The following is a 13,444-nucleotide window of genomic DNA, read 5'->3' as shown; positions in this document are numbered from 1 at the left end:
ATCTTCTTCTTCGCCATCGTATTTTACATTTTCCCACGGTTTTTACGACACCGCTAACGTAAGTGAGCGGTAAGATTTTACTGCATCACACATAGGGTTGGGTATCGTTTGGATTTTAACGATTCCGGTTCTGCTTTTCGATTCTAGTCATTTTCGGTTATCGATTCCAGTTCTTTGAGAGGGTAAAAATAAGTCCCATGACAAACTGGGAGAAAAATATATTTATGAAAACATTAAGTCAAATCTGTATTCCTATTTACGAATCACTTCAGACTGTTTAATTTCTTACGGTTACTGAATACAATTATATAAAAATAATCTTTGCATTGTTTAGTTAGTTCTAAGTGGTGCAGTTTGAGAATGTACAATTGGCCCAGTCTCCTCTGATGTTACACTGCAACCTGCCTGTGAGACAGAGTCCAACCACACAGTCTGTGTGTCCAACACATGTCCTGCAACACACATGCTGTAACCTTCCTGTGAGACAGAGTCCAACCACACATGTCCAACACATAGGCCTAATAATAATAATAATAATAATACATTATATTTATAGCCTATAGGCCTAGCGCTTTTCTACAACTCAAAGATGCTTGCATGCTTACACATATCCTGCAATACACATGCTGCAGCTGCCCAGCTGCTCACTGTTTGTAAAAGTAAATAAATAGTATTTTCATTTCATTAATGTACTTTCTATACCCTGCTTCATAAACAATACTGACATCCCTGTGCTCCTCCGAGTCTGGGGGTCCGGGGAAGTGAGTACAGCGCGAGGACACAGGGAGGCTGCTTCACTTCATAAAGGAAATGAGGGTCAATATTAAAAACACAGAAGCTAAAACGCTTAATAACCATCATTATGTGTTAGAGAAAGAACATAAGAAAGTTTGAAAAAGATGAGGCTGTTAAACGGGCAGCGGATCTGCTGTGTGTAGAAAGAGAGAGAGAGAGAGAGAGACGCTGAGCTGCACCGTGCAGCGATCAGCTGATACGGAGCATAGAGAGAGAGAGCTGCGGTCCGCGGGGCTCGGCCTCGCCTCCTGTCCTCACAACTCTTATCAATCCCGGGACCGGACAATTGTTATTTGTTCCTACTCGGAACCAAGTTTTGCTTCCCAACTCTGCCACTGTGCTACACTTCCCGCCCCTCCCCGCCCCGCCTAACTGTTCAGAAAGCGGCGAGATGCATTTCCTTAGGAATCGACAAGCAGAACCGAAACTAACATTTCTAAACGAACAATGGCGGACACGTACAATTTGTGAATGAGTTCTGCCTTTTGTAAACTGAATTTATCAATAATTTGTCAATAAATCAGGGCGAAAAACGTCACTTGTCCGCCGGACAAGTCAATTGAAAGATCTACTTGTCCGATATTGTAAATAACATGTCCCGGACGGTGGGACGTGTACTTTTTCGCACACTGACCCCCCGCTGATTGGTCCAAATTGACCAATCCACGGACTTCCTCACACTCAGTGCATGCAGCTCTGCTGATCTCTCCTCCCTGGCTGCAGGCTGATAACAGACAGTTGGGAAATTCTCTCTGCAGACCCATTCTCACAGCGTTTATCAACCTTTTTCTTACTCAATATCAAGCCGCACTTATTGTTTTTACTTCGGCTGTGACTTTGTGTGTGCTCAGTAGACCCTCCAGAAAAACGCGATTCTGTGATCGCAGAATTTACCACATAATCAGCAAAATGGCGCAGATTTTTAAAAGGCTGCATATTTATCAAAAGGCCGTATAATCCCCGCATTTTTCCAGACAAAGTTGAGAAGAAAAAAAAGTTAACTCGTCTTGACGTGACGTCATCAGCTCGCGCATCACAGAATGTAAACAACACTGTATAGAGTGAACGTGTGGAGCTCACACGATAGAGAAAACACCAAGATGAAAAAATCTAATCCATCTCATTTACCGACAAACATTTCTACTAAAGACCGGGCAAAAAGTGGGGGGAAACTATTCTGCACCCCGTGCAACTGTGTGTTGGAGCATAAGAGAACATCGACGTGACGACCCACTTTGATTCATTCAAACATTCGAAAATGCTTTCTGCTGCTGCGGACAAGAAAGCCAAACAACTCACATTCACCGAGGCATCAACCTCCAAAACCCTTTCGAGGGCTACAAGAAACGAAGTGAGTAGCCTACAAGATTGAAGCTGGTCAGATAACGAACGAGTAAATGAAAACAGAATGAGGCGGAGAAGTGTGTGTGTGAGATTAAAATAGCCCAATTGCTTTTACAATAAATAAACATTGAATGTGTTTTATTGAATAGTAAAGGGGTTTAACGTTAGTGGCAGATTGTGTGTGAGAGAGAATAAATAAGACAGCCCAATATTTTAAAAAACATTTATTATTTTTTCCCGCATATTTCCGCATATTTCGCAACTTCCCGCAATTTCACCGTATAAAATCACATAAAAACCCCGCATGTTTAATCGCATAATCAAGGATTTTTGCCTTCGTTTTTCTGGAGGGTCTAGCTCAGGGTGAGTTTGGCTGTGTTTCGCTGTCGCTAATCAAGGAAACCACATCTCCACGGAGCTCAGCGCGATTCACAACGTTCCGACCAATCAGAGCACACTGTGCTCACAGGGAGGGTGAGGGCTGGAGCTACTGGAGCTACAACGAGCCGTTAAAGGCAGAGAGTGAAATTCAGTGAATACACGTAGTTTACAGAGATGCTGTATGAGAAACCAAAGTGATTTTGGAAAATTGCACAATATAAATCTATTCTATTCTTCAACAATGGAATTATGATCAGTGGAAATGGCCATGAAATGGGACCTTTAAGAGGCATTATAGCTCTAGTGAGGGGCCCAGCCCTTCGTAGATGTTTCTGTATGTGGCCCTCAGTGAGAAAGGTTTGGACCCCGCTGCTCTACAAGATGTCACAGTTACATTTGAGTGATTTATAATCTTTCTAAATGTGTTGCACATTGTTGGCACTTCTACTCCAACATTTATTGCACTATTTCACCAAATGTTTGACATTCCTACTTCGACGGTTTTGCATCATTTTTGAGCATGTTCACACAAAACTTTGTGCGAAATGTAATGTTTTTGTGTCATTTATGTGTTCCATGTCAGATCCATGTTGAGCAATGAGGAGAATATTTGTCTTGGCATATGTACATGTGTCATGTATCTATTAAGATACTCTACTTAAAGGTAGGGTAGGTAATTCACTTCAGAAACACTCGTTATATTCCATGGAATGCTCTTAACATCCCGATAGCAATGAATATATTAAATGCTTTGACAATAAATACATTAAAAAAATTCATCTGTGGAAGCCGTGGCGCCTCAAAAAGCACAACCAATCATTTTAGCCGGCCCGGCTAAAATAACTGGACGGCTTACCTGCCTGTCTTCCTTCCATCTCGTGCAGACTTATCTCGTGCCCTCATTGGTCATGTGCGCGTTTGTGTGTGTTGGAGGAGGGGCTCTGTAAGGAAGTCCGAAGGAAGAGGCAGATTTTTTCCGGTTTGTGTATTTTCAAATTCTAGCGCACTCAAGCTGGTTTCTCCATTCTTACCTTTAACATTTTTGCTTTAAATTTCAGCTAAGAGGAAAAACACTGTATACGATATAAGATATTGAGATATTTCAGGCATTTTGGGGAATTTCTACTCAGGGTTTTTAAGCACATCCTTGTTGTGGTCTTAAATGAATACATTTATTATTAGTTATATTATATTTATTATGCAGATAAGACTTTATTCATCCCAAAGGAAATTCTTGTTTAAATGTTATCATTATTAATGATAACATTTAGTGGCTGATCACTCAAAGTGAAAACAATGAAATAATCCACAGTTTTGGACTCAGTGTTTGACAGGTGATTTATGGGACATGTAGTGCAAAAACAGTTCCAACAAATAAAATAAGCAAAAAATATAAAAGGTTACAATTAGGTTACCTCCTCTGTGCAGAAGTTAACTACAGTACAGTGCTGAGTGGTGCCCCCTACAGGTCGAGCGGTGCGCCAGCGGGCGGCTCCGTGTTGCTCTCTGCTGCAGCAACCGAGCTCTGAGACGTGCAGCCCAGAGCCGACACCGGCCAGTCCCGTTCCGACAGGCTGGACGCTGCACACAGGACGAGAGGAGGGGTCACATGAGACCTACCAGGGCTTGTGTGGGTGATGTGTCAGCCCCTTTACACCACAATTAAAAATCATAATTGTTCAGCATTGCCTTTAACCAACTCTCACTCTTCCTTTGTTTTACTTCTACCTGTTACTGTTATTGTTAGTTTACCTGTTTTCAGGGTACCCACCCTTTCTTTAACATCCCATTTCAAGTGGCCCTATTAGATCCTAAAGCAGTCTGCAGTGTCAAATATCAGGTTTTCTTAAGTGATATTTAAATCAGATGTTTCCTCTTAACATTTTTAAAAGATGATCACTTTGGACCTTTTTTATTTTATTCATTTTGATACCTGATGCATTCATCAGAGATGAAGTCATCAGAGAAACAAACACGCTGCAGGGATTGGTCTACCGCTTAGAGATGTCCCGCCCCTTAGCCTATTGCGTACAATGTGTTGGAGCACTAGATGTTACATAGTGATGTCACTTTGTTACAGAGGTAAAACAATTGAGTCCAATCGAGACTTTTCAGGCAAGGGGGGGGGGTGTGTGGGAGAAAACAGCAAAGCAACACATGTATTGTGTCGGTTAAGCGATTGTGTTGAAGAGCTTACTAAAATAACTTATGGGAACTTATAAATGCAACCACTATCATGACCCATGTACATTTGATCTACTTTACTTCCAATTAACAAACTTTTAAGGATTTTAAGGACACGTGGGAATTATAGGACCACAAGTAAGATTTTTTCGGTGACTTAAACAAGTGAAAGGCCCTTTTCGGAACTACTGTAGAAACATGGCAGAGTTTCACTTGGTCATACACTAATGTAGACATAGTTATGAAGATGATGTTACATTTCTTCCTGTGTGTATGTCTCACCTGAGTGGCTGCCCTGGTTGCTCTTGGCACTGTGGGGGTGATGACCCTCGGGGGAGGCAGTGGGTTTGTGGGGGCACTTGGTTTTTTCTTTAGTTTTGCACATGCCTGCAGCCATCAGAGGAACATGTGATGGAGGTTAACAACGAGCACCACAACCCCGGCAGCTGCACCTTACCTTGACATTTGCAGCTCCCAGCCAAAATACATTGAATGATTTTTGTTCCCATAAATCATGTTCAGAACAAAGTGCAGAGAGAGACTCAGCATGAGATGTCAGCAGGTGTATAGTCACTTCCTCATGTTTCACATTACCCTTCCACGGTTTTGTCATATAGTTAAGTTGAAGGTTATTCGCAGTATTTAAATAGTCAAAGAAAACAAATCATTAACAAATATATATTAAGTGCAGGAATAGACACAGGGCTTATTTGTTGTCTTAACCTAAATAATGTCCGTTTATAAAAAGAAAATAAAAATACAAGAAATAATAATATTAATAATAGCAACCTATTGGAACAAGATATAAGAAAAAAAGATCAAATATATTAAAAAAATTAAATAAATGTGATTGTGTGATGTGTATGTCTGAGGGTATGTTTTCCAAAAAAAAAAAAATAGTACTTATACTACCACTTATTCGAAAACTATTATGAACTAGAAAATTCAGAGAAACGTTGACTGACTGAAACTTGGGTGCGCGTCCCGATGCTAACCGCTGAGTAAGTATTAATAGCATTAGTTGTATTGTTATTAAGGTACAACAAAGAATATCCATTCATTTTAGCTCACTTTTAGCTGACTATTTTAACTATTTGTCTATTGCATTTTTGGATTATTGTACCACATTCCTGCATAGTTTCTGAACATCTTTATATTACCACTGGATTTAGTTAACGACCGACAGGTGTGTTCAAAGATCAAAGCGTTTCCATGGCAACGCCCTGCCAGTGAACGAGAGACAGCCTGTCAGAGAATGTATTGACAATATTGAGCTGCATTATTGCTTCTAAGTAAAAAAGTGTAACTCCAATCAGCTAAGTATCCTAACCAGAGTATTTAGGATACCAGATGAACAACTGATGACTCTCTGTTTGCTATATGTGGAAGTCCGTTTGATTAAATGAGCATATCGGTGCGGCCATGACAAATTTCCCTACATTATGATCACCAAATTATGTATGAAGAGTGAAAATTGTGGCCAGCCGAGCAATAGTTGGGAAAAAAACTCATCAGATTTTCCAGCTCCTCTCCCCTCTAGTCGTGATGTCCCTCTAAGTCTTAACTCTCCCATACACACCCATTATAAAATGTGAAACAGTGTGAAATGTTCACAAAACGTAAGCTGCGACTACGTGAGAACCGTGCTAGCTACAAAATATCTAATTAGTCTAATAAAGTCCATAGTCTCGAGAACTGTTTAAACTTGTAATTTTTGTTCTATGTTAAAGTATGCGTAATCTGTATGGGGTCAAAGTGTTTTTTTTTTTTAGCTCTGTTCAAATGGATTTCGAATACTATTCTGTGTGTTGCTTCGCCAGTCACACACAGAATTATAATAATAACAACAACAATAATACTAATAATTATTATAATGATAATACCAATAAAACCAAAAATAATAATATAGAAACAGCATGTGTTCATAATTCAATTGAATCAACTTACCGTCCTTGGCGGGGATTGTAGGTAGTTTTGTTTCTGTATTTCTGATGGAAGGTGCGTTCAGGCGGCCCTTGTAAATATGCCCATCCAGTCCGACGATATCAACTTCCTCTGACTAACCAGAAAAAAAGCACATCTCTAGAACAATGTTCAGAACTTCAACATTCTATTCAAACATTGATGATTTTGAATCTATTTCTGACATTTTCAGGATAAAAATTGCAGTTTTAACCAGAAAGTGCCCATCTTTGTACTCCCGTTGGGCTGAACATCCTCAATATCCTCCAAAAACAAACCTGAATTGTTTAAATCGCCCTAGCCATTTTGTAGCTATTGTCTGCATGCATATGCTAATTAATGCAACTTATGCCAATTGTGCAAATTGCCCAACATATGCAAGTAAGCATCCGGCAGTTTCTATGTGCTGGGGACCCGTACTTTACATTTCTATCATAACACTTTGGGGTACTCAACATTTCCAGGTTCACACCGCTGACAAGTACACTAGTAGTAAGCTAAAAGTCCAGAATAAATATGTGGATAACCTTTGCTGTGTCCCACCTGAATGACGCAGTCTACCTCTGCCTGGGGGGGGTGCTTGTTGGTCTGCAGGTTGGTGCGCCGCTGGCTGGCCGAGGTGACGGTGTGACTCCCCCCACAGCTCCGCAACACGGCCAGGTGACTGTAGTCCGTCATCTCAGAGACACGCTCGCTGCTCCGTCACACACAAACATGAGAGACCAGAAAAAACTGTGAGTCTGCGTCGTCTTTGTTTCCGTAGCAGTGATGTACAGTACACATTCTAATATTAACTGTGGTAAAGTGTTTTGTTGCAGCAGCAGGGGAAAATAAAAAATGTGGTTTACTATAAAACCATTTATAACCAGAAATACGATAAAAAATAAACATTACCATATTAATTGCAGGAATGTAAAACAGCGGTAAAACATCTTCCTATTGATCTTATTTGAAATTAAGTGTACATTTGTCTGAAGCCTAATTTCCCAAAGGAAAGTTACAAGTTCAGGTGTGCATGTGTTGCTGTTGATTTGTATATATATATGTGTTGACGCTTTGAGCACCGCACAATTGGAATCTAGTTCCCTTAAAAAGGGAGAGAAGGTCTTTCTGCCAAAACAATGTAGATTGATAGGAACAAATTTTTCTTTTACTTTGGGGTGAACTGTCAATTTAACATACAGTAAATTAAACCAATTAAATGTCCCTGTCTTATGTCCTCAAGCCACCTCTCCTTCTCCTAACCCTTTTTATATCGCTTGTCCTCTCCTCAACTTTTCTTTCATTTCTTCTCTTGTCCTCACTTCCCCTTCTCTGTCCTGCTTCCCACCCTCTCTTTCTCACCTCCTCTCTTCTTCCTCATTAACTCTCTACCTCTCTCTCTGTCCTCCTCTCCCTGACTCACTGCAGTATTCCCGGCTGGTTCTGGTTCAGGTTGTCCCCCGCAGTGTTGCAGTTCTTCATTGTCCTCTGATCACTCTCTATCTGCCTGCACATCACATCGTGGCTCTTCTGCAGCTGCTCCCTCTTCCAGCCAGCAGTAACTCCCTCAAAGCTGTAGCGGTTGCTCCCTGGTTTCATTCTGTGACGGCAAGACCAGCTTACAACCCGCACTTATTCTACATCGCTTTGGATAAAAGATTCAGCCAAATGAAATGTAATGTATTGATGGATCAGATACTTTGATGCTAATGTTCCGAGAATTAAAAGAATAAATGCGTGCAGTGTATTTTTTACATTCTGTTTATAGTATTATATTTTATATGTGTATATTTTATCATGATGTCTTTTGCACTATTTATTTTAATGTCAAATAAATGGTATACTGCATTGTTGGAGGATCCTGGGATTTTCATTACTGCACTGTAGCTATTGTGCATATGGCAATGAAGCCTATAAATCCTTACATGAGTATTTTCATTTTATGCAACTGCATACTATACTCCAGTTCTTTTTGGAGGTACATATCATACCTTTGACTCCACTAGATTTATTTAACACATAGGTACTAGCTACTTTCTACATATAAAAACACCTTATTGATGCTGATATGATGCAGTACAGTACTGATAAACTACAAAGTATTTTTAAAAGTAATGACAATGTTCTTAATATTTGGATGAACATAAAAGTGATTTGACATGTATTTGTTGGTGCTGAAACAGAATGATATTGTATAATACTATAATACATCTGTTCACTGATAACACAGAGAGTTGCAAGCAGCTATTGTCTGAGATCGCATGATGTAGTGTTGTTAGATGTGCGAAGAGTAAGGACTCTCTTAGGTAAGACAGCTTTTATGTGCGCAGCTCCACTTGCTTGGAACAGTCTACAGCTAAAATTGAAACTGAGCAATTTTATTCCTCTGAATGTTTTTAAAGCAAGTCTAAGTGAAATGCGCTTTGAAACTATGGGTATATGTAAATGTTGATAAGTATGTAAATGTAGCTTGTAAATATGTTGTATGATATCCTCTATTGTTTTATGTTGTTTTATCTTTCATGTGGAACCTAATTGCTGCAGGTCTCCCTTGAAAAAGAGATGGGACAATGGGACCAATCTGGATAAATAAAGGTTACAAACAAACAAACAATACTGTAAAAAACCAACATTGTGCATACCGAGTACATTCACTTTTGATACTTAAGTACAATCTGCTGATAATACTTCAGTATTTCTACGTAACATATTTTATTCAGGATTTTAACTTTATATAATGGATTATTAAGAATATAAGATGTATTTTTATTTCTTTTGATCTAAGTCAAGGAGCTGAGTATTTCCTCCACCTCTGCCTATTTGAAATAGCAACTTTGTTTATGGTTCTATGTGATTGAGTGAGTTACTATCAGACCCTGGTGCCCCCTGCTGGGAAACAAAGGACACTGCAGGGGAGCTCACCTCCTGTAGTGCTGTCTGAACTGCTCCAGAGCGTACACAGTGAACGGCCTGATGGACCTGTGAGAGGGGAATCCAGCAGTAGACGACAGCTTCACCACGTGTCTGTTGTTGTCACAAACATACAAAAGCAGACAAGTTTATATAACTAAGGATACATATCCATCATCTGAATCTCATTATATAAATACTAATAGTGTGAAATCAATAGTGACTCACTGTCCGGAGTTGTGCATGACCACAGGCCGGTCACAGGAGAGGCAGTGAAATCTGTCCACCAGTTGTCTGGAACAAAAACACAAAGACAGCTGACATTGACATTTCTTGTTGATTTACACATTTTGCCACACCTATGAGTATGTCTAATTGGATATGGCAGAAATGACTACTTAAAAGATGGCATTATATTAATAACACATATTGCCAACCAACTTTCAATTTTACAGAATGAAAGTGAATTACAGCCTCACAATCATTGTGACCTTTCACAATAAAAGCCCTGGACATACACTGCATCAATGATTATGGAAGCAAATTCCCACAGAGGATATAGCTCAAATTCAACAGCTAGTTTAACTTTTATAAAAGGTTGTGCGTCTACAAGATGCACTATGAAACAAGAACTATTTTCAGTTGTTTGGTTCAACAACATGTGTATTGTATATTTTTGTACCTGCAGGGTATTGCGATACCTTTCTAGTGTTGTTCTCTTACACTAGCAGGTGCAACACAATCTAAAAAAAGAGTGATGTCAGCGCTTACTTTCTGATACCAGCAGCGTCCTCCTGCTCTGGAGCTCCCTGACCCTGCAGCTTCTCGTGGATGTTCCTCCAGCGATCCTCCAGCTGCTTCTTCACAGAGTTCAGCTCTATCCTGTTCAACTGCAGAAAGGTGAGGAGTGAAACACCACCTCGCATATAGTCACAGATCCCTCATGTGTATTACAGCATCAGATGTTTACCTTACACTCCATCTCAGAGGAGAGTCTTTCGATGACCTTGTGCCAGTCCTGCTCCTGGCCTGTCACCTTGTTCAGCAGCTCCTGGAACATGGCGTTCAGCTGCTCCGTCACTGAGTCAAACTGCAGGCGGCTCACTTTGCCGTCCAGAGCATATTTAGCTGCCTTTTTCTGGTGTGGAGACAACCAGAGGAGGTTCAGGACAAACAGGGTCTTAAGACAACAGGATGTCCCCGTCTGAATAACTCAAAGAAAATGTGTTTGTGATTCAATAACTATTTTACCTCAACAGATTTAAGTTCCAACTAAATTATTGTGCAGATTACATTTTACACCTGCATTTATTAATATAGCAGATGCAATAGATGGGGGAAGTCCCTCCATTTCCGGGGGAGCTCCATGGGACCTTATTTCGGAAAAAGTATGTATTGAAGTCAATGGAGAGAGAAAGATTATCTTTCGATCTCGTTTGAATTGTGCCACGAATTATGATGTTTGTCAATTTAAAAGATAATTTTGTAAGTCAAAAAATACAGATGTGTCGTAAAACTGTGAAGTAACACTTTTTTTTGTGTGAAGCGCTTCATGAACTACAACTCTGGTCTTGCATACTTCACCAACACCAAGATGGCCATCACGTTGGCACATTTCACTTCTTTCTTTCAGAATGAGGCGAAAAGTATTACAAGAGGTGAAAATCACTCCAAGTCTGGGCATGTTGAGAGCTGTACAACATACACACAAGGGGAGTTAGTGGGTTCCGTAAGAGCCAGCATGCGGACCGGCTATACAAGGTTTCGGTGAGTAACACGATTGTAATGTGTAACGTTAATGTACTCTGGGATTTGTAGTCTTTCTAGTTAAGTATTTTTCATAGTCTAGTACAGGCATCCTCAAAGTCCGGACTCCGGTCCAAATCCGGACCGAACCACAACTGTCTCTGGACTCTGAGCAAATTATACTTTTCATATGTGTTATCTTCGAGACATCGCCACAACGCAACGAGTCAAAATGTTCCGCTATGTCCACTACAAACAGCGCTCTGCATGTCCGACTGTTCCACTGTCTGTGTGTGTCTGTGAACGCATTGCTCCAATCACATTCAGCATCCTGTCAGCTTTTTTTTCCCCCACCAACAGTCTGCGAATCAGAGGCACAGTAGGGCGGGTCTTCGCGGAATGCGGGTGGGAAAAATGCGTGTGTATAAAAAAAAAAAAGTCAGAGCGAGAGTTAACAGCTCATCTAGTTGCATATGTACTGTAGCTAGTAGCCTAGTTTCACCTGCTGGGGTGGCATGGGGGGCAACTGCTACCCTCAAAATAGGCCTTGCCACCCCAGCTGCCACCCCAGTTGGCAGCTTTGTTTTGAAAGAAAAGTTGTGGCTCATCGGACATTTATGAGACAAAGTCTCTAATGTCCGAGTGCAAGTGAATGCAGCACGCAACGCACGCAACGCACGCAACGCACGCAACGCACGCAACGCACGCACGCAACCCTCCCCCGGACCTGGTGCGAGCTTTGAAATATGATTGCCGGCGATTTCATTTGAACAGTACGGTGCAAACGAGAAGCATTCGGACCCAAGTACTGAAGGAATGAGGTATTTGCGGTCTACAATGACAGAGAAGAGACTAGGCTTGTTTGAGACAAGCGAGACATGCGCAGACCTGCGCAATTTCGATCAACGTCTTGCTCGTGCGTTGCATGATGGTTAGTCATTTTGTCCGACTTGCTCTGGAGGCTCGCTCACATGAGACGTTGAAATCTCGCGGGACAAAGACGCCCGCAGCCTTGAGAGCGAGGCGCGGCGAGGCGCCGCAGTTCCTCTCCACGGGCTGCGGAGGCGAAATGCTTGATGGGAAACGACTCGCTGGTATCTCGAGCTGAGCGCTCATTGGTGGTTTTTACCCCGTGCTGCTGATGAAACTCTCCAATTGGCTCGGCAAAAGTTTGTTGTTGTTTTGTGTCAGTTTTACGTCGCCACTTCCATTCACATTTTTCATCATTGTTCCACAATATTTATCATCATGAAATTAATATCTATATATGTTATACTATACTTGCACTGCTTACCGTTTTTATACTTTATATATCTTAGCATATTCATACACACTGTTCATACTGCTCACAGGCTGCTGTGTATATCTAGTGTATTCATACCCCTCACTGTTTATTCATCATTCAATTCATTCTATATTTTATTCTGTAGATCGTGTACATTACTTTTCACTTTACTGCTTGTTGCACTCCTGGTTGGAAGCTAAACTGCATTTCGTTGTCTCAGTACCTGTAATCTGTGCAATAACAATAAAGTTGAATCTAATCTTGAGCAGGAACAAATGTATTTACTTAGTACATATCTGACATTAACGATTAAACACATGTGTGCATTCTTTACAATGCAAACTGAGTCAAGCCGACTCCGGAGATGGCGGTATGCACCTTAAAGTGGTTTGCAATCCGCCAAAAAACCGAGAGAAGAAGAAGAAGAAGGCAAAGAAGTAGAAGAAGAAGAAGAAGCCGACTCGGAGCTGTCCGACTTCAGGCGAGCTTTTTGAAACCTCCCCCGGCTGCGATCGGCTATTCTCGTCTACTTTCGAGGCGAGCCGCAACGCGTCTCAAACAAGCCTACTGTCAGTGTGGCTGTACTCAGCATTGAATCAAAACGCACTAAAGCTTTGGATCTTAATACGTTTGTGAGGCGTTTTGCTGAACAACATGGTAATCACGGCATTCAGCTTTAATAGACATGTCAACTTGATGCTCTGCTCACGGATGAGCATACAAAACTGTAAAGATGATGACCTTATGTGTGTACATTTTTTTTTTTCTTTGTGGGGGTCTGCCCCCAAAAAACAGTTTTAAGTCCTGAGAAAGTCAAATAAGACTGTGTGTAAAACTACACTTCCGACAGAAAGT

At 40.9% G+C, this 13,444-nt stretch overlaps 1 protein-coding gene across 4 annotated transcripts in view; it reads right to left on the bottom strand.

Annotated features, from left to right (window-relative positions):
* LOC307015528 (glutamine-rich protein 2) overlaps nt 1-13,444 on the bottom strand; it is a 32,862-nt gene that overhangs the window by 2,907 nt on the left and 16,511 nt on the right. For 2 of the 4 annotated variants that reach the window (XM_079644193.1, XM_079644195.1), the window contains 9 exons: nt 10,529-10,696; nt 10,330-10,448; nt 9,787-9,852; nt 9,571-9,672; nt 8,072-8,248; nt 7,210-7,360; nt 6,652-6,763; nt 4,987-5,091; nt 3,936-4,101 (listed from right to left, as the gene is read on the bottom strand). In XM_079644193.1, the coding sequence (XP_079500319.1) occupies nt 3,983-4,101; nt 4,987-5,091; nt 6,652-6,763; nt 7,210-7,360; nt 8,072-8,248; nt 9,571-9,672; nt 9,787-9,852; nt 10,330-10,448; nt 10,529-10,696 (1,119 nt within the window). In that variant the 3' untranslated portion in view covers nt 3,936-3,982. Of the gene's footprint in view, nt 1-3,376; nt 3,462-3,935; nt 4,102-4,986; nt 5,092-6,651; nt 6,764-7,209; nt 7,361-8,071; nt 8,249-9,570; nt 9,673-9,786; nt 9,853-10,329; nt 10,449-10,528; nt 10,697-13,444 lie in introns of all 4 variants that reach the window. The other 2 variants (XR_013801566.1, XM_079644194.1) reach the window with 2 other exon arrangements.

This window comes from Notothenia rossii, assembly GCF_949606895.1.
Source record: "Notothenia rossii genome assembly, chromosome: 8".
Taxonomy (NCBI): Eukaryota; Metazoa; Chordata; class Actinopteri; order Perciformes; family Nototheniidae; genus Notothenia; species Notothenia rossii.
Note: the sequence above shows the minus strand (reverse complement) of the source record. Positions and strands in the feature narration are given on the sequence as shown.